This window comes from Cucurbita pepo, chromosome LG04 (genome assembly GCF_002806865.2).
Source record: "Cucurbita pepo subsp. pepo cultivar mu-cu-16 chromosome LG04, ASM280686v2, whole genome shotgun sequence".
Taxonomy (NCBI): Eukaryota; Viridiplantae; Streptophyta; class Magnoliopsida; order Cucurbitales; family Cucurbitaceae; genus Cucurbita; species Cucurbita pepo.
The window spans coordinates 10,999-38,332 of NC_036641.1; the positions used below are offsets into that span (position 1 = coordinate 10,999).

General features: G+C 35.2%; 2 protein-coding genes across 5 annotated transcripts; both read left to right on the forward strand.

Annotated features, from left to right (window-relative positions):
- The first annotated feature begins 1,564 nt into the window (after positions 1-1,564).
- LOC111793400 lies at positions 1,565-13,370 on the forward strand. Of its 2 annotated transcripts, XM_023675251.1 has the most exons (13): positions 1,565-2,026; positions 2,418-2,589; positions 2,684-2,901; positions 4,624-4,684; positions 5,328-5,400; positions 6,457-6,534; positions 7,325-7,482; positions 8,408-8,576; positions 10,322-10,784; positions 10,874-11,254; positions 11,738-11,941; positions 12,301-12,434; positions 13,008-13,370. In XM_023675251.1, exons 1-13 carry the CDS (start codon positions 1,661-1,663, stop codon positions 13,228-13,230), a joined length of 2,700 nt encoding a protein of 899 aa, XP_023531019.1. In that variant the 5' UTR covers positions 1,565-1,660; the 3' UTR covers positions 13,231-13,370. The 2 variants fall into 2 exon arrangements, with proteins under 2 accessions (XP_023531019.1, XP_023531020.1); XM_023675252.1 differs by lacking the exon at positions 1,565-2,026 and having other exon boundaries at positions 2,425-2,589; positions 2,686-2,901.
- Positions 13,371-16,025: 2,655 nt separating this feature from the next.
- LOC111793259 (probable UDP-N-acetylglucosamine--peptide N-acetylglucosaminyltransferase SEC) lies at positions 16,026-27,111 on the forward strand. Of its 3 annotated transcripts, XM_023675059.1 has the most exons (29): positions 16,026-16,157; positions 16,323-16,514; positions 17,059-17,204; positions 17,416-17,514; positions 17,602-17,652; positions 18,327-18,443; positions 19,137-19,193; positions 20,126-20,245; positions 20,393-20,455; positions 20,581-20,659; positions 20,891-21,000; positions 21,104-21,157; positions 21,243-21,310; positions 21,417-21,519; positions 21,706-21,908; positions 22,481-22,577; positions 23,083-23,154; positions 23,266-23,342; positions 23,414-23,530; positions 23,605-23,689; positions 23,766-23,933; positions 24,396-24,506; positions 24,586-24,672; positions 24,762-24,889; positions 24,970-25,052; positions 25,159-25,264; positions 25,366-25,512; positions 26,017-26,137; positions 26,233-27,111. In XM_023675059.1, exons 2-29 carry the CDS (start codon positions 16,334-16,336, stop codon positions 26,344-26,346), a joined length of 2,964 nt encoding a protein of 987 aa, XP_023530827.1. In that variant the 5' UTR covers positions 16,026-16,157; positions 16,323-16,333; the 3' UTR covers positions 26,347-27,111. The 3 variants fall into 3 exon arrangements, with proteins under 3 accessions (XP_023530827.1, XP_023530826.1, XP_023530828.1); XM_023675058.1 differs by having other exon boundaries at positions 16,027-16,514; XM_023675060.1 differs by lacking the exons at positions 16,026-16,157; positions 16,323-16,514; positions 17,059-17,204; ... (2 more) ...; positions 18,327-18,443; positions 19,137-19,193 and adding an exon at positions 20,042-20,060.
- Positions 27,112-27,334: the final 223 nt, after the last annotated feature.

A 27,334-nucleotide genomic window follows, 5' to 3' on the forward strand; every position in this document is an offset into this window, starting at 1 on the left:
AAAAAAAAAAAAAAAAAAAACGCTATTTTAAGTCGAAATTAACTCTTCGATTAAATTATTTTTCTTCTCCTTTTTATTACCTTATAATTAAATGTTTATACGTCACAAAATTATACCCATCTAAATCCAATTAAATAATTAAGTAAATCTATTATATAATTATTTTTCTTTCTTTTCTTTATAATTTTTAAACTCCTCTCGATCTATGTCGGTTTGTTAAACCTAAAAATGTTCATTTAACTCGAGAGATAATAGCTAAACGGGATCAAAGATCGGAGCTATATTCTTCGTTCACACCCTCGACTCCTCCCAAATCTTCGTCTCTCACGTTAAGATACGAAATAAACTCACCCTTGTAATTAAGGATTTATATTTATCCGTCGCAAGATTACAGTTAAAAATAATAAGACGCATATTTAATCAATTTAAAAAATTATAAATTAACGAGAATACTGTAAACTTTGTAATTTGTATAAAAAATATCTTTAAAATTTCAACAAAGTCTAAAAAACACGTTTGCTTTATAGTTAGTTTTTTTATATAACCGTTAGTACTTTTAATAAAACATTTTGAAGTTTAAAACTATGGTTACTGTTACTGCTATGTTTAAAATATATACATAAAATTTTACTGTTAATATATAGATGAAAAACGTCTCTCTGACACCTCATAAATTATCTCCAAATTTTTTAATATTATGTTTAAAAGTTAAAGAGAAATTTTGAAACGTAACACTAATGCTACGAGTATTTTTTTTTTTTAATTTTTAAAAAATTTGCATTTTTTAAATTTTTTTTTAAGGGTATTAGTGAAATTTATGAAAAATCAAACGTATTTTTTAAACAAAATATTAATAGTTCTCGTTGAAATAGTAAATAATATATATATTATTTGCATTCACGCCTTTTAGAAAGAGCCGCTAAATCAAGTTCAGGCGAAGGAAGTACGACTATTTTACAAATGGTTGAGACTCAATCCAGAGATGTTTCATCTCATATTACTATTAATATAATTTCCATTAGGGATGGACAAATATTCTTATATGGGGGATCTATTCAATGCTAGAATCAGACTTGCTATTAACGTGGGTATCTACGTCTCGAGTAGGATCTGTAGCTCAAATTAAAGCCATGAAACAAATAGCCCGCAAATCAAAATTGGAATAGGCTCAAATTGTTGAATTAGAAGCCTTTGCACAATTCGCTATCTCGATAAAGCTACTCAAAATCAATTGGCAAGAGGTCAACGATTACGTGAGTTGCTCAAACAATCCCAATCAGCCCCTCTCACGGTAGGAGAACAAATAATGACTATTTATACCGGAACGAATGGTTATTTTGATTCATTAGAAATTGAACAAGTAAGAAAATTTCTAGCAGTTTCAAGAAATAATATCTTCCACCACCAAGACATTCACCTCTGGAGCTGAAGCCCTTTTGTGTATATATATATATATATATATATATATATATTTTGTCCCTTAAAAAATTAAAATATATTTAAAATATATTTAAAATTATTTAAAATTATCCGTTGAAGATATTTATTTTTACAGTACCACGATAGCTGGAGCAGTTCATTATCGTCTCTCCCCCAGCGCCCGGCTTCTTTCTTCTCTTCGCGGAGGCTCTGTTTCTTATCCAAATTCCCGCAGCCATTAATGTCCAAATTCCTGCTCTCTCACTCCTGCCTTCTCACCCTTCCTCACAAACACCATTCCTTTTCCCTCCACAATGGCCTCCTCCTCCCCCCCATCCGCTCAGTTCTCTCTACTGAGAAGCGGGGTAGAAAGAAGCGGCAGTCGCGGCAGCAACAATTGCAACAAAAGGACGATGATTCTACTGTGCTTGAGAAGTCCCTTCGCTTCACTTTCATGGAGGAACTCATGGACCGCGCTAGAAACCACGATCCACTTGGCGTTTCTGATGTCATTTATGATATGGTTGCCGCTGGATTGAGCCCTGGTCCTCGCTCCTTCCATGGCTTGGTTGTTTCACATGTTCTCAATGCTGATGCTGAGGGAGCGGTGAGAAACCAAAAGCTTTCTCTCTTTCTTTTCCATTATCGGATATTTTGAAGTAAAGGAACTTTAACCCTTGGTTTGTCTTTCCCGTTCCAAAAACTTATCTAATCGGTATCGTAATTCGAGGTTGAAGTTTTCTCATATAATGTAACCTTCGCATTTTTCACTTGGTAAACAGAAGACGGGAAAACGTATAACATAGACTGTATTTAATTTGATCAGGTGTATCCATGATTTGTCCCCCTTTTTCGTGTAGACATGTATGTATTTAGGTGGAAGGAGTGGAATACAATTTTTCCCCTGACAAAATAAACCTTATTTCGGTTCCATTGTAAATTTTGTTTTCAGATATGTATTTTTCTTTTTCTAAATTTTATGGTTATGTTGAATGTAGATGCAATCTCTGAGAAAGGAATTAAGTACTGGACTTCGTCCCGTTCACGAAACGTTTGTTGCATTAGTTCGGTTATTTGGTAACAAGGGTCTTGCTACTAGAGGCTTAGAAATCCTTGCAGCCATGGAGAAATTGAACTATGACATTCGCCAAGCTTGGCTCATTCTTATTGGTAATCTCTTGAACTTCCTGACAATGATGCTTAAAACGTACATATTTTAGTTATGTTTATAGTTTGTTTTAGTTGCTTGAGTTATTTTGACTAGAGGAACTCGTAAAGAACAAATATTTAGAAGACGCCAATAAAGTGTTCTTAAAGGGTGCCAAAGGGGGCCTCAGAGCCACAGACAAGATTTACGATCTTCTAATTGAGGAAGACTGTAAAGCTGGGGACCATTCAAATGCCTTGGAGATTTCATATGAAATGGAGGCTGCTGGGCGAATGGCAACAACCTTTCATTTCAATTGCCTTCTCAGTGTCCAGGTGATGTATCTTAGTATTGGATAATTTTGTACAATTTTTTAGGAATGCGTAGTTGATCTCGTACAGGCATAGTTAATTAAGGATTCTGTTTTGAATTTAAAAAAGTAAAAAGTGACCCTTATAATAATGGTTCTGATAGTGAGTGTATATATCTATATGTTCGTTCTTCTAGACTTTACTGATTAAGCTTCCATTGGTAGGTGTCCGGCAGTAAGAATTTTTAACCGTCAAATTTGTTACTTTGCTCTCTTGGACTTTGTGGTTTGCATAACATAAGGATGATGATTTTTTTTTTCTTCTTTTTAACTCTATATTTTTTTTCTACCCCTCTTCCTTCTTTCCTCTCCACTTGTGTGCGGAGGGGGGACACTATAAGAAGTGGGGAATTTATTATTTGATGGAATTATTGGATTAGTTTTGGTATCTGTATGTATAGGCTACTAGCTTCATAAGCTGTTATAGCACATTTAACTTTCACAGTTGTCAAGTTGCTAGTGCACAAGTCAATTTGTGTTTGTTAAGCATCTCGGAAGGCTGCAAAGTATAAAATTTTGAATGTTTCTCCGAAGTCTTTACTAAATGTTGAAAGATCAATTTTGTGATAAACTATGAATAGATTTTCTCGAATCGAGACCTTGAAATTGAACCTTATACCCATTCTCTTTTGGATATCTATATTTGGTCCATATACTTTTATTGAAGTAATATCTAAGTTCTGAACTTAGTATGTAACAATGTAGATGCAGTTTAAAATTTGTAGTTATCTTCTAATAAAAAAAATTGTAGCTATTTAGCCTATAAGCTTTAGCATATGAAAGTTCTTTTATATGTAACAAGTAGTCATTGTAGTTTAAAATTTGTATATAATAATTTAGTAATTCTTCTTAAAATTTGTAATGATTTAGTCTATATGATGAGAAATCCCGGTTAATGGGGGTTTCTAACATATAGATCTACAAATTGTTCATGGATGCATTGTATACTTCTTTTAACAATAAATCAAACTTTTCAATGAAGAAATGAAAATAGACTAATGCTAAAATAATACAAACTCCACAAGGGAGTGAAAAGAAAAGAAAATAAAAACAATTACATAGGATAAATAAAAGCATGCCATTTCGAGTTAATGTATAATGAAAAATCCACGAAAAACTTGGAAAGAGTGCACCAAGAATAAGCCTTTAGACGAGCAGAATCAAAACCAACCCATGATAAATGCTTATCTTTGAAATTTCTTTGATTTCGTTCATCCAAATTTCCAAGTAGATGGCCTCCATCGCATTTATCATAGAAGAGAAGCCTTCTAACTCATCAAAGGACCAATAATCAGCTGCATAAAATTATACTTAAAAAGATTGGAGAACACCCAACTGACGTCGAACTAGTGGAAGTGCTTGAACCAACAATTTAGAGTATAACCACACCCAATGAGATGTTGTATCCCTTGAACACTTTTTCATTTTTATTATATCAATGAGAAGTTGTTCCTTGTTATAAAAAAAAAAAAAAAAAAAAAAAAAAAAAAAAAAANTGCCTCTTGCTTCCTTAGAGGACTTTACACCATTGGAGGATTTGTAAACTTGTATATATGTGTGCAATGGCTATTTAATGAATAATATTTATTTCCTCAATGCTATTAAGTTATGAAGTATACAAGTATCGTCCATTTGTGCTTGAAGCAGTTGGAGAGATCAAACTAATATGGTTTATTTACTTGTTTAGGCTACTTGTGGAATACCTGAAATTGCTTTCTCAACATTTGAGAACATGGAATATGGAGAAGGTTTGCACTATCTTTTCTGTGCTCATGTGTTTTGTTTGATATTCTCAAAAATGCATAGGCAATCTATCTTTCCTAGTAAATATATATTATGGATTCTGGGCAATCTACGGTGTGATGACCTACTCCTATTGTTATCTTCAAGTTTTGGGTGGCATTGTTCTCTTCTGGTCTTTAGTCTAGGTTTTTGGTTACCTTATATTTTATGGATTCTGGGCTGGACTTCTTCCTTCGTAAGTTTTAGTGACTCTTTGTAATTTTTCTTCAATCATTGAAATTTTTGTTTTCTTTAAAAAAGATATGCAGAGCTAGAGCTTTTTTATGTTTGATTTTGTAGCTGATTTTCATCCATCCACAATGTCTTGATATGCTCAAGACTCAAATTAAGAGTGGGGGGAAAAAAAAAACTCAACTCAACTGAACAACTCGTGTTAATGGTCCTCGAGTATTTCAATAATCACCATTTGTTTTGGTTTATTTAACTTGTAATAATATTTTTGGTATATTACAAGAAGAATGAATCATTCGATAAATATGGTCTGGACCAACTTTCAGCTGGTTTTGCTTTATGTGCAGTTTGTAACTGAGCTCTGCTCATATTCTCCATGGTTGAAGTTTGATACTTTTCAACTAAATCATATGACAGATTACATGAAGCCCGACACTGAGACATATAATTGGGTGATCCAAGCATATACAAGAGCTGAATCTTATGATAGGTATGTTCTTTGTTAAAAAAATGAATGATAGGTATGGTCTTGCTCATAAATTTCTTGTTATGTTGCATCCACTTTGAGGTGATGGTTATTTCTTTTGGGCTGGTGTTTTCTTCCTTTATTGTGGTAACAAATTAGTCTTATTTCCTCCATTTCATGAGTGGACGTTTGGAACTCAGTGCATTTTAATACATCTTGTTGACCCATGTTACAAAGCTTTTCAAGATTTTTCCTTGTTTCTGATCACATGCTATTGGATCTCTTATAATTTATTTCTGTACGCTCTTCCGTTTAGTTTCAGCCTATGTTTTTGTGTAGTCATTTTTTACTGTTATTTATTTTTCTTGATTAAAGCAGTTCTTTTAGCCAAAAAAGCATCCTTTTGGACGTGACAATTTTTTTTTACCAACGCTCTCTTTCCTCAGGATTTTGGCGTGATTGTAAATCTGAAGGAGTTTCAAGGAATTCGTATGCTTGTTATCTCTTGAAACAGAATGATTTAAAATCCTACGCCAAACTAAAATGGTTGGGTATTGTTGGATTTCATAACAAATTTGAAGAAACTTATGATTGAATGTTTTCATATTTTAACCTTTTTTAATCTATAAAACAGGATTGAAAGGTTATGCTTTATTTTCTTTTCCTTTCCAAGGAACATCGAAACAAAATATTTTAGATAATTTCATTTCAAGTCTTTCTTGTCTGACAACATATTTTATTCACGTTCCTTCCAAATCTTTCTCATTCCAAACAAGATAAAAGATCATTATTTTCAAATCATGAATTATAAAATTATACCTTGAACCTTCTTGATTCCAAATGCAGGGGAAAACTTTAGAATAGAAGTTTCACTTATACTCGGTGATGTCTTTTCTGCCTTGTTTTTACCATTTTATATGACAGATGATATACTTTTTATTCTGTGGAAGTGAAAAAAACTTGTGTTGTGGTTATATGTCTACTTTTGTTCAGAAGCTTGTATCGTTTTTATTCTCTTGTTTATGTAGATGCTTGTAATTCTTACTATTTTACTACTAATCGTTTCATTGTTTTGAGTAGGGTGCAAGATGTTGCTGAGTTACTTGGCATGATGGTTGAAGACCACAAGCGTCTACAGCCTAACATGAGAACCTATGCGTAAGTTGAACCTTAGTTAATCAGGAAATTAAAGAAATTATTCTCCCATTGCTTTGTTTGAAGTGATAGATGTATTTTCTTATTATTATTTTTGGTTAGAAACTGTACTTTCATTAAGAATGATGAAAGAAAGTACAAAGGCATAGAAAAAACCAAGTCACACGAAAGAAAGTACCAAAAACTACACAAATGAACTTCAATCTGACAAAATGAAACCAATATCATAATTACAAAAAGACCTAGTAATCGATACCCACAAAGAGGCATTAAACGTCACCAACTTCCAAGCCTTTCAAGCTCTCTAAAGATTATGTTATTCCTCTCAAGACAAATCCCCACAACACCGCAAAGAAACTTGCTAGCCACAAAACATTGCTCTTCTCACAAAAAGGCAGCCCTAGGAGAACCTCCTCAATCACCGCAAAGCAGTCCCCATTCCAAACCAAACATAAATTAAAACCAACCAACGGGCCCAAAGAGGCTGAACAAATGGGCAACTCCACAATAAATGATACAAATCCTCAGATTGGTGTCTACAAAGGATACACCATTATGGGAACAACACAAGAAGAATGTATCGGGAAGCAACCCAAAGTGTTGACGAGTCTCATTTACTGATGAAATGGTTAACGGTGGAACTTCTCTTTTAAGAATTATGTAATAAAAGTTGCTTTTCTACCTGGATAGCAGATAAAGTCTTTTAGGCTTCTACTCTTTTATTATTTCTCTCTACGTTCTTTCTTTTATAGTATTTTATATTGGTGCATAATAAAATCATGTATTTTTTCAGGCTCTTGGTAGAGTGTTTTACCAAGTATTGTGTTATACGAGAAGCCATCAGGCATTTTCGTGGGCTAAGAACTTTTCCAGGTGGAACAAAAGCTTTGCATAATGAAGGAAATTTTGGTGATCCACTTTCCTTATACCTTCGAGCTTTATGTAGAGAAGGTATTTTACAATTCATCATTGTTAATGGTAATAAGAATTTCTTAATTTTCTTGCCATTATGATTTTGGAGCAGGAAGAGGAACTTCGATGGATTTTACTGGCACACTTATTTATGATTTAATTAGGTCAAGAGGTTGCCTTGTGAGTTTAGTCTAGGTGCATGGAAGCTTGTTGGAACATTCACGAGCATTAAAACGAAAAAGTAAAAAAGAAGTATATTCATATTATTAAATAACTCGTTTGACATGCCAAATATTGTACAGTCTAAAATCAACTCCCAATTAAAATTCAACCCGAGGAGTCACTCAATGTTTTATTTGCAAAAGGTAAATTCATAGTCATGGAACTTCTAACCAAATAAAATGAACACCCCCTATTTTATTCATAAAAGGACTATCAATTTGTAGATATCGTGTACATGGCTTGTAATTTCATTGGGCATGTATTATCAGAAGTGAAGAATTTTTTTTCTCTTCATAGTCGTGTCAACGAATCAATTGATGGTGAGTAAATGCTGATTTTCTTGATTAGTATTAATGAAGCATATGTGGAGGTATTATTGAGGAAGCCTAATCTTTTTGCATCATTACAGGAAGTTGCTTATCTTGTTTCTGTTTGACTGCTTACAGCGCTTTCAGTTTCAGCTCGTCTGCTTACACTTGCTAGTATTTAATTAATAGCCTCTGGACTTGGCAATCAATAAGATAATGACATTATTTTAAGATAATAAACAGAGTGGTTATCCAATTCACTTCATTTGAATCGTCTTCTTTTAGTTAAAATACTCCTTGGTTTTGGGTGTTTATCACAACTAGCTGCTGATTGATCAGCTATTTCGGTTGTTAAATGTTCTAATCAGAATCCTTTCTTATAAACTCCCATATCCATTAGAAAATTTCTGAAATGGTGTCCCTCTTTTGTGCAGGTAGGGTTGTAGAGCTCTTAGAAGCATTAGAAGCTATGGCTAGAGACAACCAACAGATTCCTTCGAGAGCCATGATCTTGAGCAGAAAGTATCGATCACTTGTGAGCTCATGGATTGAACCTTTACAGGAAGAAGCTGAACATGGATTCGAGATAGACTACATTGCAAGGTGTATATAATATTGTAGAGTAATCTCCCGCAACTCTGGCTCTGTCTCTTCTCTTATGTACTCTTTTCAGTACCATCTTGATAAATTTATTGGACGATTAGTTTATTAATTTTCTTAATTCTGGAAAAGGGTAAAAAATCATGGGTATTAGTCATCACTCCAAAAGCAATATCTAAAACAATAGTCTCATGCCTGATTTTGGCAATGGCCTTCAGTGTTGGAGGAAGAAATTCCACTTGAGAATGCACCCTGGTCTGCTGGACGATGATTCTCTGTTTACTTATTTGTTTGAACCTTTTTTCTTCATTGTCTTACATGTCTTTTCTTTCTATTTGACTCTTTCTTTATCTTATTTTGTCATCCGGTTACATGTCTTATGTTCTTTTTCACTTTTGTGTGACCTCAAGATTGGGATTTGGATGTTGCTTGTGCTTCCGGAAACATGTCCCACTCCATTCTGCTACTTAAAAATAGGATTCTTCGGTGGCTTATTCCTAAAGATGCGAAGTTGTAAACGAATAAGAGAGAATTTGGGGGCTCCCTTTCTCTTCTGAATTCTTAGCTTCCTAACCCAAGAGAGTGCCCACTCAATAAACAAAACTCCTTAAATACTTTCTCAATTTATCCTTTTTACTAATAGTGGTAATAGGGTTCACTCTTCACAATCACACAAACTACTATAGGTAGACTCAGTCCTCATCTGCTTCTTACTGTCCACTTCAATAATAGGGGTATATCATTGGTTATCCTAGAAAGCCAGCTTCTTCTCAAGATGAAGATCTGGAACTTTAATAATAGTTAATAATTAGTTCTCACATAGCATCAGTACCTCCTGGATCCTTGTATAGTTCAGAACTTCGAATAATACTAGGATGAGACTGGAAAGCCTAAGAACTTAAGACCTCATCTAGTTGTACACAAACAACCATATCTGGATTACGCTTGTGGTAGAATGGGACATATGACATAAGTGCCGGCAACGGCCTTATGTAAAACATGAAAACATGGTGGATTGAAACAAGATCAAGTAACAACAGTATATCAGCAACAAGTCCCTTTTTTTTTTGTCTTTGTAACAAACCAAATTTCCATTGAGAAAAAAGAAAGAAAACAAGTATATACAAAAAAACAAGCCCAGCTAAAAGGGTCTAGAAATAGTTATGGAAATGGACTCCAATCCAACAAAAATCAAATCAATATCATAATATTATTCCAGCACAAGTAGGTTTCTAGGTTTCTACCTCAGGCGGGAAGTATGCATGCATTGGAATTTAGCAAGAAAACATGGTTCTTTAGCAGCACTCTCGAAAGGGCTGAAGAATACCAAAAGTAGATATCTTTCTCTTCGTAAGGTTTTACCTTACAATCTTTTATTAATTTGGTTGAACTTGTTTCATTTATTAAAGATTGATTCTGAGCTGCCAGTATCTTGAAATCACTGTGCCTTCTCTTTTGAGTTTTACATTTCCTGACTTTATTTATCAGGTAAAAGCAAATGTTATGGGATTTAATATTGGACTTAAGTTAAAACGTTGAGTTAAATTATTTTCGATGAAATGACTCAAGTTGCTTTCTATTTGTGGATGATTCTCTTGGGTTACAAGCTTTTGTCGTTTGCATGGATATGAAATTGCCAATCCAAACGACAAATATTTGGGCATGAAACAATTTCATAGTTTAATGTTGCATTTTGTTTGAATCCTATTTGTTTAAGTTGATGATAACTAGCTCTGCATGTGAATCAGATACATTGAAGAGGGTGGACTCACTGGAGAACGCAAGAGATGGGTGCCTCGAAGAGGAAAAACTCCTCTAGATCCTGATGCAGATGGATTCATCTATTCAAATCCTATGGAAACATCCTTTAAGCAACGATGTCTAGAAGATTGGAAGATGTACCACCGAAAGATTTTGAAAACCTTGCAGAATGAAGGACTTGCAGCCCTTGGGGATGCATCTGAAGCTGATTATCTTAGAGTCGAGGAGAGATTGAAGAAAATTATAAAGGGTCCTGATCCAAATATTTTAAAGCCAAAGGCTGCAAGTAAGATGCTTGTATCAGAATTAAAAGAAGAATTGGAAGCACAAGGTTTACCGATTGATGGAACTAGAAATGTTCTTTACCAGCGTGTTCAAAAAGCAAGGAGAATAAATCGGTCTCGTGGTCGGCCCCTTTGGGTTCCTCCAGTGGAGGAGGAGGAAGAGGAGGTTTAACTAGTCCTTTGATATTCATTTTAAAGATACATTATTAAGAGCCACTAAAATTTTTATTAACAAATAAGTACCTTTATCTTCAGGTTGATGAAGAGCTGGATGAACTAATTTCACGAATAAAGCTACACGAAGGAAACACAGAGTTCTGGAAACGCCGTTTTCTTGGAGAAGGCTTGGACAGTAATAATGTTAAACCTTCTGAAGATGATCAGTCAGAACCTCTTGATTCTTTGGATGATGTTGACATTGTAGAAGACGTTGCAAAGGAGATTGATGAAGAAGAAGCCGAGGAGGAAGAGGAGGTTGAACCAACCGAGAATCAAGATGGTGAAAGAGTTATTAAGAAGGAAGTTGAAGCTAAGAAGCCTCCTCAAATGATAGGTGTCCAATTGTTGAAAGACATTGACCAAACCTCAACAACATCCAAAAAGTCAAGGAGAAGACGTTCTCGAGCATCAGTTGAGGTATGAGATGTCAACTTCTAGTTTCCTTAAAAGGAAACATATTTTTTCATTGATGGAATGAAAAAACTACAAAAGAATACCAACGAATATAGTGAACTAAAAATGTGGAAAAATTCCACAAATTCTGAACTCAAACAAGCATGAAAAGACCAATCTAAAAAACAATCGCGCACTTCATAAATGTCAACAGCCCAACTTTTTTGAACGTCTATTCTCAATGCTGAAATATCCTCGTATTAGTTAACTGAGTTCATCTAAACATGTATATTCAAAGGCCTATTTACTAAGGTAAGGAGAAATAGATTATGGAAATGAAATTTTAGGAGGATAATGATGTGCCAACTGCTTTACAATTTTGGGAACTAAATCTTCAAAATCAGCTTCTTAGTGATGGAAACTTATGTTTGCATTAAACCCTTTACCCATTAAATTAAAACAATTTGAGGTATGCTTACGTCTTCCTACTTTAATATGTGGATGCAGGACGATCGTGATGAAGACTGGTTTCCTGAAGATTTATTCGAGGCATTTGGAGAGTTGCGAAAGAGGAAAGTCTTTGATGAATCTGACATGTACACAATAGCTGATGTTTGGGGTTGGACTTGGGAGAGAGAACTTAAGAACAGACCTCCCAGGAGGTGGTCACAGGAATGGGAAGTGGAGTTGGCCATTAAAATTATGCACAAGGCAATTTCTCTCTACCTTTTTCGCTTGTTTTTCTTACTTTGCATTGGGAATGTCTTCATTATCTGTACTCTCTCTCTCTCTCTCTCTCTCTCTCTCTCTCTCTCTCTCTCTCTCTCTCTCAACTTACCATCCGCATTTGAGTAAATTAGGTGAAATTAGTCGATTTCTTTCTGCATGAAATTCATAGCATAGGAGAACAATTGGTTGCTGAATGTTGGTGAATTTGCCGTTTCCAAAATTTCATATGGGAAATCATTACCATAGAAATTGTCTGTATTGACCTCTTGACTTCAACAGTAGCATTAGAAATCTTTAAATTTGTTTCTGTCTAATCTTTCATTCAATCTTCCACTTTACAGGTGATTGAATTGGGTGGGATACCAACAATTGGCGACTGTGCCATGATCTTGCGAGCTGCCATCAAGGCTCCTCTTCCGTCTGCCTTTTTTAAGATCTTGCAGACAACTCATAGTCTTGGCTATGTATTTGGGAGGTACGCTTATTTTTCTTGATTTATCAAGCTCTTAAACCTTAAAAAGAACAAGGGAATTAAAGAAAGAAACTCCGCGTTTGAACTAGGAATTTGGTATTGTGCAAAAGCTGGATAAGTAATTTTATGTCATTTTCACTTTTGTCTCTCATTCTCTAAAACTTTCCTAGTTTGTCTCCAATAGACAACGCCTAACTGTAGGTAAGTATAAAACTTTGTCTTTCCGTGAGCTGTTTATCATCACGATAGGCGTCAAGGTTACAAACATCACGAACATCTCTCTAGTTGATTCATATTCTACCTCAACGGTCCATGTTGATTTGGGTTGTGTGGAATGTATATATATTTCTTATCATTAAATTAGAACACAGATAATCATTCTTCCATTGTAAATTCTTTTTCCTTTAGATTTTTAGATTTCGAGCGGGGGTTTCGAACGTTCGACCTTCTCTCGAGAGTATATACTCAAATGGGAAGATAATTGTGAATGCATTTTTGCTTAACCTGAAACTTCTAATCACTGTAATAGCAATATATATGTGTGTTTTTAACTCTTGGGACGTCTCTGTATTGCAGCCCATTATATGATGAGATTATTACCCTGTGTCTTGATCTTGGGGAACTAGATGCAGCCATTGCCATCGTAGCAGATCTGGAAACCACAGGAATCTCGGTTCCCGACGAAACACTCGATCGGATAATCTCCGCTAGACAGACAAACGATGCTGCGCCCAAGCGTGATTCACCCATTGATATTACACTCAATGATCATAGTTTAGCCAATGATGAAGAATCATAATCATCAAACATGTTCTTGTTTTCCTTTTGTACAGTTCAGTTCTAGAACATTGGAGTTGAAAAATTTTGATCTGTTAATCCGTGTAATCAATCACTTGCTTTACTTCATTTAATCGTTTCACAAATTGTTCTTTGCACTGATATTGACTCTCTTCATAATGTTAGGTTTTATATCTGAGCTTAATTTTGTTTCTTATTTTATTTTCAAAGGGCTAATTAATAAAAAAATATTTTTTAACTTTACCCTTCTCTTAAAAAAAATTAGTTTTAATATATAATTTTGGATAAAACCCTTTAATAATATGATAATATAGTCTTTATTAAAAAATTGTAAAAAAAAATTCCTAATAAATCAATATATTTCATAAACAAACACATATATATAATATAATATATTTTAAAAATAATATATTTCACTGACCTAATTTCTAAAAATTTAAAATTGAATATTACAAGCATGGATTTTGATAATTAAAAAAATCTACCATATAATTTTTTTTTAGTTTAAATACTACTATTACGAACCAAAAGACATCAATCATACAATATACTTAATTTATTTTTTTAATACACACCTATCATGATATGAACCAAAAGACATCGATCATACAATATACTTCTATGAAGATGTAAAGAAAAGGTTGTCAAAATTATCAAAATACATTTCAATTCATGCTACATTGAACAAGAATGAAGTTTGATTGTTATAAATTTCGGGTGGGTTACAATTTAGACTAATTTAGGCATGAATTGAAACATCTTTTTGATAATTTTGACAATGTTTTCTTCACATATTCATTATATTGTATGATTGATGTCTCTTAGTTCATATCACATCATCACTCCCTCTCTCATTTCCCGTCTAAACGTGGAATCTCCTCTCCGTTCGAGGCGTGTTCCTATAACATCGAAGCCGTGGGTAAAGTAGACGTATGGCCCAATCACTATCACCAAAACCAATCAACTCAAGATTGTTTAGTGGAAACCGACTAGAATGGGACATCTTAGAGACAAATTCAATGAATAAAACAATTAACAATATCATCAAATAATCCACTATAATTTTTTCCATTCAAAATTACGTCTATCGACCATAATTAATCTCAAGGGTATTAACAAAACTGCAACGTTCGTTTCTCATTCAAAACTTATCCGTTACAATTTTTTTTTAATATTTTTAAAGATCGGAATAAGTAATTTAGCGTAAAAATAAGTGTAGAATTGCCTTAAAAAAAAAAGATAATCACATCACATGGGAATGAGTTGTTTGGTCGATGAGAGAGTGGAAATGATGAACATTGATTAGACATATTGTCTTTGTGGAAACACTAAATTCATACATCATTATCTTCACCACCTACCCACTATTATAATAATTGTCCGTCCTGTTATCGAATCATACAAGTTATTATTCGGTCATTTATAACGTAACTGTACCTTCTCTATTTATTGTAACTTGGTTATTCGTCTGCACGAGTTTAGCTTAAGATGCTTTTTTTAAGCCTTCGACAAGAAATTCCATTAATAATTGGCCGTTTTGATTCTTTGGAACAATTCGACGAATTTAGTAGATACTTTTAAGATGAACGAATGACTATCGATAAAACTTATTATATTTTTATAATGAGATGGTTGCTGTTCACAACTGGTTGTACCTACTGTTCCTTTTTTATGGTCAAACTATAATAACAAAATTTTAAATTTTGAAACTGTGTTCTAATTCTTGTCATATTTCTCGTTGATGTGCAAATGCACCCTGTGATACAACGAGAAAGAGACAAACGAGGAAGAAATAACCTCTAATAAAGTCGTAAGGATTGTATTTGTTGTATGAGGATTGGTCCAACGTTTACGTTTTCTTTTCATAGATCTAACCCTGCCCCGACTTATGTTTCACCTGGGTTATATATACATATAATTAAAAAATATGTAGTAATACATTATATTATAGATATTTATGTATATCCGATACTGTTATAATAGTTTAACTAATTAAATTATACTCAAGTTGATAATAAATGAATAAAAAAAGTTTCTAAGTAATTTCAGATAATTTTTTAAAGGTTAGGAAACCGTGCTCGGTCAATTCTTTTAAAATTTTCGTTCTTATTTATCGAATAATTATATTAATTATTTTTTTCTAAAGTCAATATTTATCGTAAACTCACTATTACTTCCCACGAAATGACTTGCAACTGAACTATCGTTATCTCAAGATGCAACTTTCCTTTTTACCAGTTACGAAATTTGTGGTGAGCAAACCCATTTGACTCATATTATTCTTCGAAGCGTAGATTCTTACCTCGATTCAAATAAATTCTCAACCTCTCGATGTTAAGAACAAAAAACCATATCCACAATATTGAGGTGCGTCTCGCTTTCGATGTTTTTCCTTTTATTTTGTTTAGTAGCGAGCCACAGCGTCGATAAAGTTATTAAAGCAATTTCGAGCTTCCATAAGTGATACGAAACCCTAAATCTGTGATGGAGAAATAAGTATCGAGATTGGAGCGGAACGGGAATTTTAAAAAGGAAGAAGAATGTGCACATAGGATGAGTTGAAAAAAGAAGATTCTAAAATGGACAAGAAAGGATGTCATGCCAAAATTTGTTCACACGCTTTTCTCACCCACTTTGTTTCTTTGTCGCACGTGTCAGTTAGCAAGCGAATCTAATTTATTACCACCCAGAAGGGCTCAATCTGGGACGTCCACGTGGAGGGTTGAGATGTCTTCTCTGTTTTGACCCTTTTAATTTATTTCTTTCCTCCTATTAATACGCGTTGCCTTAATCTGATTTCACCTTAGAAAAAACAGTCCTTTTTTTTTCCTTCCTTGCTTTTTTTGGAGGGGGAGATTGTTCTTCTTTTGTCTCGTTCTTCTTCCACGGAATTCGAAGAAGTACTCGAAAATTCCAAACTGACATAGGGTTTGGTTTTTTCCGAGCTCTTTCATTTCTTCTTCTTCTTCTTCGATTTGATTGATTTGGTTTGGTTTGGTTTGGTTTGGTTTGATTTGATTTGTTGTTACTGTGTTCTTCTGGGGGGGTTTTGTTGCTGGAGCTCCGATCTGAGTTGGGTTTGATTCTTTGAAGGGATCGCGGTGATGATTTCGGTACAAGGCGAGGTTCGCCATCAGCAGCTGCTGGCGGGGACTGGGACTGGGACTGGGACTGGGGTTTCTCGAGCTGGGTTTGTCTCTGATCGTGGTGGCGAGTCGTTTGCAGTGAAGGCGGAGCCCCCATCGCTCAGCCTGGTTAAGTTCGAGAGTGCTGATTCTCTTGAAGGTTTGTGATTTCGTTTTGTGAGTTGGGGTTTGGGGATTTGGGAGTTGCACATTTGTTAAGAATGTTTAGTTATTTAGCTGAAGCCTAGCTCGTAGAGGTACTTAATGCAGTGGATAGTTGATGATGGTTTTGAATCGGTGGTTCTGGAGTGGATATCTTTGTGTGCCTTTCACTCGTTGGTGTATTGGGAATGTTATGCTCGTCTGTTTTTGTTGTCTGCGCTAGTTTGGGCGAAAAATCATTTTTGTATGCAGTTCACATCATTTGTTAAATTGTTTTGGCAAGGATTTTTCTGAGTGTACTTACCTTCTCTGCTATTAATTGAAGTATATTTTGAACTAGATTTGCGTTCATTGCATCTTAACAAGCATTAAAGAAAATGATAAATAAGAACTCGAGGAGGAGAGAGAAGCCATGTAGTTTCACTTTTTCCCCCTTCTTTATTATGCAGTTTACTTGATTTATCTCAAACAAAATGACAAAAAAATGTTCTTAAACTTCCATTTTTTGTAACACTGGTTCTAATTACACCATTGTGTTGCAGTTGATGAAGAAACCTATTTGGCTCTTGCACATAAGAAGTACAAGAATGGTGATTATAAGCAGGCGCTGGAGCATAGTACTGTAGTTTATGAGAGGAATTCCCTGCGCACAGATAATCTTCTTCTGATGGGTGCCATATACTATCAGGTATTTTTCTCTGCTGCTGATTTGGGCATTGACCAGCTTTATCTCGAAAATATATATATTTTTTAATTTTGGTATATGATGTCAGGTATCTAATTATTGTTAATAAATTTATCTATATCTTAAATTTACCAGTTTCTTAGTTTCTTTATGCTCATTTATCAAGTTTGTAATAATCCAATCTTTAAGTATATGCTTGGTTTTTTCTTTACAGTTGGGTGATTTTGATATGTGTATTGCGAAAAACGAAGAAGCTCTCCGTATAGAGCCACGCTTTGCTGAGTGTTATGGAAACATGGCTAATGCTTGGAAGGTAATTCTTGTGATTATTGTGCTTGGCATTCTAATTGTTCCTTATCCTCTTTGAGTGCTGATGCTACCGCCTTCATGCAAAATACAGGAAAAAGGAAATATTGATCTTGCAATTCGTTACTATCTACTTGCCATTGAGGTTTGTGAAGATTTCTGATCCCTTTTCATAAAAAACGTGATGTTGATTTAATTGGCATTAACAGTGGCTATACCAACTTGTATTAGATTTGGGCCCATAGTTGCACATGATGTGCAACCTCTCATAACTGCATGCATTGAGACTGTCCTTGTATGAGACTCAGATTTTTTCTCAATATGGTTTGTTGTCATCCCTCTGCCCTTTTGACGAGGCATCTGAAGCTTGATTTTGAGCAGGTTATAGTACCCAACTTCCTAGGTTTCTTGGGAATGATAGTTAAGATTTATAATATTCGAGGATCTGAATAGCTTTTTACAATGGGCAAGGCTTGGGAAAAGGCAGTGATGGCTTGTTGTCTGATGTGTTTCCCCCCTCATTTATGCTCTTGAGGTTGATTATGGCATTTATTACGTGTTGGGATCTATGTTTTTCTTTCTGGCTGGAAGTGTTAACATGATTTTACCTGCGTTTATCCTTATGAAGGTTATTTGGTGGGGTTGCTTAAGATGATTTTGGAGATTTTCTTCCAATCTTTATAATTCACATGATTTGTGTATGTTGCTTGTGTAGATTTTATGGGTTATTATACTCGAAATGCATATCTTTATGGCTCCCACTGCTCCTTTTCACTTTGTACAAGTTTGGTCCTCACCTAGTTTGATGTGATGCTGCAGCTTCGACCCAATTTTTGTGATGCATGGTCGAACTTGGCTAGTGCATACATGCGAAAAGGCAGGCTTGGTGAGGCCGCACAATGTTGTCGGCAGGCACTTGCGTTGAATCCCCTTCTGGTAATTTTCCACTCCCCCTCTCTCTATATGTGTTTGTTTGTATGAATGTACGTACGTATGTATGAAATATCATTTTTTGTATGAACATTAATCAATCTAATGGTTATTTGTTGGTCTTCCTTTATTACAGTGTTGCTGGTAATATTGTTGGTTCAGTTTGGATAGTTTTAATCATGAAGTTAAACCAATTGGTTTGTTATTACGGATAGATTTTAAAGTGTTGATATATATAGGAACCATGTTTATGTAGTGTTTTTAAGTGTAAGTGTAATCCCTAAGGTGACAAGTTGGATTGATTGATGAAATATAGACTTCGTTTGTTATATCAGTTGCTTAGCAACCTTCTCTCTCTCTCTCTCTCTTTTATTTTATTTTTTTACTTTTTTTTTACAAAGATTCCGGTTACGATTCCAAGCAAGATGGCACTGACATTATAGAATTTCTATATGTCGGACGGTGCATGTTCTATGGGTAGTAGACTGACCTTTTTGTTCATTCCCACTGAAGTCAGAAATTCATCACTATTTTCAATGTCTTTCCTTGATTCTTGTTTTGGATTTCTCTTTCAAGTTCCCATTGTTTTTTATTTTTCTCCAACTATCAAGTGATGATGTGGTTGCAATCATGTGAAATTATGCTTGCACAAAACAACGAGGATTTTTATACTTTCCTTCTGTGTTTACTGGAAAATAGGTTGATGCTCATAGCAACCTTGGCAATCTCATGAAAACACAAGGGCTGGTTCAAGAAGTAAGTACCTTCAAGTATTTTCCGAACTGCTCCTCTTTGATTTCTGAGTGTGTTATGGGTAGCTGAACTTTGGATATTTGGGAGCTGGGATATTGAGTCCCCCATTGCCAATATGCTATTGAAACTGACGTTTATCTATGAACTTAGCACTCTTAATATCAATCTCCAAGGAGCTGTGGAACAAAATCATCCATAGTTCAGACTTCCTTTGAACTCTCCTAGCAAAGTAATTTCACATAAACCAAAGTAATATTAATGTTCTTCACACAATGGGTATTTTTTATTTTATTTTATTTTTGTGAAAAAGAAACTGAGATGTTTATTAATTGTCAAAAGACTAACACCCTAAGGGACTTTAGGGATGAGAAATCCCTAAGCCCAATTAAGAGGTGGACAAAAAAGGCCTCCAATCTAAGTTAATGAGGATACAAAAGGAACTAGGAACGTGTAGATTACCAAATCCTATTTCTTAATTCTAAATTATTTTAGATTCAATCTAAATAGGGTTTTCGGGGTAAGGAATAAACAAACCAGGGATAAATTCAAGCGACTCCTCCTTAAATCCAAACGATCTTTTCGTAGGCGTTCGCCCCCGATTCAGTTGGGGGATCAAATTGACTATAGAAACATGAGTTTGATTAGCTGATTTATTAGTGAACAAGGAAAAATATTATCTAGATGGGTAACTCATGCACGTTTTGTGTAGTTGGGAGGAAGGGGCCATCTATTATTTAGTTTTTCATGCTTAATATCTCTCTTCCTCCAGTCAATTTACTGATTAAAACAATTCATTGGTGGAACTGTGTTGGAATCCACAGTTCGATACATATTTCAATTTGTTATCTTCAGGCCAGGGAACAGATGATGGTTGGTCTTGTTGTTACTTCCTTGCCAAGTCTGCAAATTGTCAAGGAAACTAACATTTTGTGCAGGCATACAGCTGCTACCTTGAAGCTTTACGTATACAGCCTACATTTGCTATTGCCTGGTCAAATCTTGCTGGTCTTTTCATGGAATCTGGTGACCTTAACAGAGCACTTCAATACTACAAGGTATTCTTGTTCTTATTTAATTCATACCACTAGTCACAATGAAAGTGACTACTTTCCATTAACCTGTGCATGAAGTTTTTCAGTTACCTAAATCACTTTCTATATGTCTATCTTACTGATCTTTTCTTGTACTTATTAATATTTTAGGAGGCCGTAAAACTCAAACCCCAATTTCCAGATGCCTATTTGAATCTGGGAAATGTTTATAAGGTAAGGTATCATATGCCTTGTTTGGGCAAGTCCATGGATGCAAGTGATTGTCCTTGCATTGGAGAGTGTCTCCTCCACTCTGGTATTCGAGCAAAAAACAAGAGATTTCTTTTTCTTTTTTCCAGGCTTTGGGAATGCCTCAGGAGGCAATTTTGTGCTACCAACGTGCTATTCAGATGCGACCCAACTATGCAATAGCATATGGTAAATGTTGATGCTTTATGATAAGGTTTTTGAATTAGATTATTATGTTGTGGATATATGGATCCTTCTTGAGCTAATTACTTTTGTTGTGGGATTGAGGTGTTTCTTGATATTCCTTTAGACAGCACTTCAACCATGGTTTTCCTTTTTGTTTATATACTCCATGTTTCATCGTTCTTAGCTGTCTCATTTTGATATCTGCCTTCCTAGTTGACGTGTTGAATGTTCCAGGTAATTTGGCAAGTACTTATTATGAACAAAGTCAACTTGATCTGGCAATACTTCATTACAAGCAAGCTATTACATGTGATCCTAGATTTTTGGAGGCCTACAACAATTTGGTTGGTTCCATATGATTCATCATCTTAATTGACCACATGAGTTTTATCTTGTCTTCAAATTAATTTCTCTATCTCTCAACAATTACTTTTGTTTTGTTCCAAGGGTAATGCTCTTAAGGAGTTTGGCAGAGTGGATGAGGCTATCCAATGTTACAATGTATGTTTTTGTTAGTTGTCACTCTACCCTTTGTTCAGTTTACTATCGTTGTTTTCAGTGGTTAACATTATGTTGCTGCGTGTAGCAATGCCTTTCTCTGCAACCTAGCCACCCACAAGCTCTTACCAACCTTGGGAATATATATATGGAATGGTACATGTTTCCACTGTTTATATGATGCTACATAGCTGTTGCTAATTTGCTTTTATTACACAACTTCTTTCAGCAATAAATTTAAGAGCTGATTGTGTACCTACAGGAATATGGTGCCTGCTGCTGCTTCATATTATAAGGCCACACTTAGAGTAACTACTGGATTGTCAGCCCCCTTTAACAATCTCGCCATCATATATAAACAACAGGTAGTAACAAATCCAGGCTTTAGTGTGTTTGTACTGGATTGTTTGAACCCTTAAAGAAATTGGACTATATGTATGAGGAGAAGTTCTAAGAACAAGCTTACAACAGTAAGCCTGAGGGGACTGTTGGGATAGTTTGATGTGCCATTTAGCGTTCAATTTCTAGCCCTTTAACTCGATCTACTACAGGGAAATTATGCGGATGCAATTTCGTGCTACAATGAGGTTCTTCGTATTGATCCATTGGCAGCCGATGGCCTTGTCAATAGGGGAAACACTTATAAGGAAATTGGTAGAGTGAGTGAAGCAATTCAGGACTACATACGGGCCATCAATATTCGGCCTACTATGGCTGAAGCGCATGCTAATTTAGCTTCAGCTTATAAGGACAGGTACTTTCTCTCTCCTATATAGGCAGTTTTAGTTGTGCTCCTAAAATTTCCATGCGATTTGTATCTTATTTTCAAAATTATTTGACAATGTTCTCATCAGATGCATCTTCAGTATGTAACCTTGAACGCTCTTATAACTTTTCATCAATGAGAAGTTTGTTTCCTAAAAAAAGAAATTGGATTTTCTGGACGTTTCATGGCTTGTTAATGCCTTGATCCAAAACAATAGAAGAGCATGTACGGCCTCTGGTTTATGATGTGTCTCTGGGAGGATTCTGAAAATTAAAAAGGTCTTTTGAGTTTTAGTTTTCAGATCAAGCAACCTGTGCTTTTCTGTAACGTTTAAAGTGGTTGCTATTATTTTACATTAGTTGGGCAGTCGATACACAGGACACAAATATTTAACGTTACAAGTTGTTGGTTCAGGCCTTAATTTTTTTACTTTTACATCCATTCTTGATTTGTTGCTTTTATTCATCTCTCAGATCCCCCCCCCCCAAATTTTGGAGGACAAAAATGGTGACTGTCTATTTATGTTGATTTTAGTTTCATTTCATTTCTTTGGGTTATAGTGGACATGTGGAGGCAGCTATCAAGAGCTATAAACAAGCATTGCTTCTGCGGCCTGAGTTTCCTGAGGCAACATGCAACCTTTTGCATACATTAAGGGTATGTACTATATATTTTTTTTTGTTGATTGTGTGGAATGTTTAAAGGATGATCCTATAAGCATGTTGAAATAGATTTCATTCGTCTCTATTTATCCTTTTTTGTAAATATTTCTAACTGGGTGGTTCTATGAATTGGTTTCTTCCATTATATATCGTTTGACATCATAATGCTGCAGCAATAAGTTTCACATGTTTGTTGCTTCCGTCGAATAATTTTCTGCTTATATGCTGTTGTCTATATGTTTTCTTCTATTTGCAACCTCTTGGTCTATAGGTGTTATGAGAAATTGCCTGTTTTTTTAAGAAGTATGTGGACCATGATTTTCCAAGTTTTCTGCATCTGTGTTCAAAGAAAGAAATTCAACTTTGACGGCGGGTGCAACTTTTCCTTGTTTTGGGCCCACTCAATGACCTTCTTAGATTTGGTTCTTGGTGTTAAGTTAATGCCAATCAGTTGAGCATTGAAGTTTTGTAAGCAAGAATTATATATATTTATTTTGCAGTGTGTCTGCAACTGGGAGGACCGTGATAAAATGTTTGCTGAGGTAGAGGGGATTATCAAGAGGCAAATTAATGTTAGTATGACTCCTATTTTCTTTTGTAGTATTCACATTGGCCCTTTCTTCAACCTGCTTTATCCAATTTCTGTGCATGGTAATTTTGTGCCTGGCTACCCTTTGTTTCAGATGTCTGTTCTACCAAGTGTTCAACCTTTTCATGCAATAGCATACCCGATTGACCCTTTGCTTGCACTTGAAATTAGGTACAGTTGGCTCCCCCTTGTATATGTTCTTCTCAATGAATGCAGCACTCAATTTTTTTCTGTTATTACAGCCGCAGTTACGCATCACACTGCTTGAAAATTGCATCTCGATTTTCACTTCCAAGTTTCAATCACCCTTCACCAGTTCCTATAAAGAAAAATGGTGGATTTGAGAGGCTTAGGGTTGGGTATGTATTTACCTAAAGATGTCCTTTTTTATTCTTTAGGAATTGTTCATTTTACTGAAGCTGTTGACCTGCAGCTATGTAAGCAGTGACTTCGGTAATCACCCCTTGTCCCATCTTATGGGATCTGTTTTTGGTATGCACAACAGAGAGCATGTTGAGGTCTGGAAAATTTGGTTTAGGCATTTTTTGAGAAGTCCGTTTCTTCTATCTCTTCTTCTGACTCCTTCCTTTTTAGGTCTTTTGCTATGCTTTGAGTCCAAACGATAATACAGAGTGGAGACAGCGTATTCAATTTGAAGCCGAGCACTTCGTTGATGTCTCTGCAATGACATCTGATGTGATTGCAAAAATGATAAATGAAGACAAAATACAAATACTAATAAATTTGAATGGTTATACTAAGGTACATGTAGTTTTTGATTTTATCCTGTTTTTCTTATTGAAGCTCAACTCTTGTTTAATTTAAGATTCAGTACTTTTTATGATTATTTTTCTTCAAACTTTGTTTGCCAGAATTACCTTAGATTTTTTTCTCATTATTTTGCATGTTCAAATAATGTTTTCTCTCTTTATGTTTTCTTTTCCTTTTAATTTGAATAATCATGAATTTGAGTCCTGGCAGTTCGAATAATTATTATATTAAAAAACATGGAAACTAGGAAGAGATGCATTTCTGTGTTATTTGTATATTTTGTTTCAGGGGAGTGACATCTTTGCCAATTGAGTTTTGAGTTAGAAATGTTGTATGAGCTTTTAGAAGCTAAAGCTATTGGGTTAATATGTTTGTTTATTTAAGTCTTCTTCTTAGTGTTTATTATTTATTATTATTTTTGAGGTATGATATGTATCTAGATGCAATTTGCAGGGGGCTAGAAATGAAATATTCGCCATGCAGCCTGCACCTATTCAGGTTTCATACATGGGGTTTCCAGGAACAACAGGGGCAACTTACATAGATTATTTAGTGTCTGATGAGGTGAGCTTAGTCTAGGTTTCAATACTTTCTAATTTTTATGGTCTTGTTAAATCTTCTGAACCTGCTTTTCTGCTTTCAGTTTGTTTCACCTTTACGTTATGCACATATTTACTCTGAGAAGATTGTCCACCTCCCTCACTGTTATTTTGTCAATGATTATAAGCAGGTTAGTGTTTAAATTGTAATTTTGTGGAACTGAGTTAGTTTCCTCATTAGTTTCCTGTCTTCCTTACCCTATTATTTCTGTGCGTGCAGAAAAATCTGGATGTGTTGGCTCCAAATTGCCAGCACAAACGTTCAGATTATGGATTACCTGATGGGAAATTCATTTTTGCTTGCTTTAATCAGTTGTACAAAATGGATCCAGAGATCTTCAACACCTGGTAATGATAGCTCCATATCTGACTCACTTTTTTTTTTTCTAATAGTTTTACCTCACCAGGTGCTTTCTTATTGGTACCAGGTGCAATATTCTTAAACGTGTGCCAAACAGTGCACTTTGGCTTCTCAGATTCCCGGCTGCTGGTGAAATGAGACTTCGAGCATGTATGAGAAATTGATTTAATAAAAATATTCTTGTATAAGTTATTTATGCTATTGGCATTGAAAACGGGATTTTCCACTGGTGAATGAGAGTTTTGTTTTCATGCAGATGCTGCTGCGCAAGGAGTGCAACCAGAGCAAATAATTTTCACAGATGTTGCCATGAAAAATGAACATATCAGTCGTAGTGCCTTAGCAGATTTATTCCTGGATACGTTAGTCACTCTTCTTCTTCTATCTCTATGAATGACCCCTTTCTAGTTCTTTATTCTAATTGCTTCTTTTGTTGGGTTTGTGACGTTATCTGCATGTTCAGGCCTTTGTGCAATGCACATACAACAGGAACAGACATTTTATGGGCAGGTTTACCAATGATTACCCTGCCTCTGGAGAAAATGGCTACCAGGGTTGCTGGTTCTCTCTGTCTTGCAACTGGACTGGGAGACGAAATGATTGTTAGCAGGTGACTGCTTTTATTATATTGTAAATTATGTGCGTGAGTTTGTCATTAAGTGTTGAATATGCTCTTCATAAATGGAAATACTGGATAGTACCAACTCGGTAAGTCGGAATAGATTGGTCAATTATTTTCTACAGGTAAAACCCACTCACAAACTCACCCAACAAACTCCCACTTGGACTAAAACTCTAGTGGGGTTTTATAACGTTGAGTAGAGAGAAATACAATGAACTAGGGCATCACANCACTCTATATGACTGGTGCAGTCAAGTTTGTTTTGGAAACATAGGAAGCTTGGTACTTATACTGGGTGGTGTTTCTCACAGTTTATTTCCCCGATTTTCCCTCTGTTTGCATTGACATTTTACTTGGAAGAAGTGTGAATTTAGTCTTTTTGTTAAGATTTCTCTTTGTTCCTTGTTATTGCTCTGCTGGCCTTTTACCTTTCCATGTGCTGGGAAAATTATAGCTAGTTTTCTGATTTATTTTGCTTGAATTGTTGTCTAGCATGAAAGAATACGAGGAGAAGGCCGTGTCATTGGCATTGAATCGGCCAAAACTGCAAGCACTTACCAACAAATTGAAGGCAGTGAGGATGACTTGCCCTCTGTTCGACACGGCTCGATGGGTACGATACACTGTGATCATTGTGTACAACATTATAGGTTTATAATTGGATTAAAACGTGCTTATAGTTCTGACTCCTAACTTGTGTTGTAATAGGTGAGGAACCTGGAGAGGTCATACTTCAAAATGTGGAACTTGCATTGTTCTGGACAACGTCCGCAACATTTCAAAGTGACCGAAAACAACTTGGAGTATCCCTTTGATAGATAGGTGAGGCAGGTGACACGGGATTGTATATAACCAAGAGAAATTTAAGTTGGGAAAAAAATTTATGTGTAGAATATGTATCAGGGGGTATAATATATCTGTGGATCAAAATGAATGTTGTTGTAGAGAAGTTAAAATGATTTGTGATGAAGTTATTCGGCTGCAGCATAGCGCCATTCCACGCCACTCGGTTCTTTTGTATCTGCAAACCTTGCTGGTAGTTTTGTTGTGAGTCAGCTGTGTTGTGCCATAACCGACCAGTTGGTTTGGTTCTTGGCATTGACATTGACATTGTATTCCACGATGTCGCGTTAGTCTTAACAGGATTGGCTTGGAAGTTGAACATCTGCCGCCATTATCAAGAAGAAGACAGAGGTTTGTTTGTTTGTTTGTTTGTTTTGACTTGATTTGATTTAGATTGTTGTTGTATGGTTGTTTAAAATGTTGTAAAAGGCAAAGCAGCGGAGGAATGAAGCCAAAAGGTTCATCGCTTCTGTTGCTGTATCATGATTATTCTTTTTGAAGTGCAGTGGCTGATAGTTCCTAGTAATTTTTATGTATCATATATGAAGGGTCTTGGCGATCCGAACAATATGGTATGAAGACTATTTGGAAGAACGATCAAGACTACTACATGTACTGGCCTTCTTCGTTGAGCCCTTGTCGATTGCGATGTATGTAATATGGTAAGTGGCTGGTGGTACCCATTGTATTGTATCTATCAACTATGATGATGTTGATATCATCAATATGTTCAGACATTGCATTGATGCGATCGGGTTTAATGATAATTTTGAAAAGCTACCTTCTAAAAATCTAGTAGTTCTACACGAACAATACTAGGACTTCAGTTTTGAAGAAAAATGAGTTTATAGTACTGTATGTACGAGCTTAAAATTGAAATCCTAATTGGGTCATTTGAAGCACGCATGAAAAAATCGATATTAGATGCTATCTTCTCATTTGACTGACGAAGAATAAGAAAAGGGAA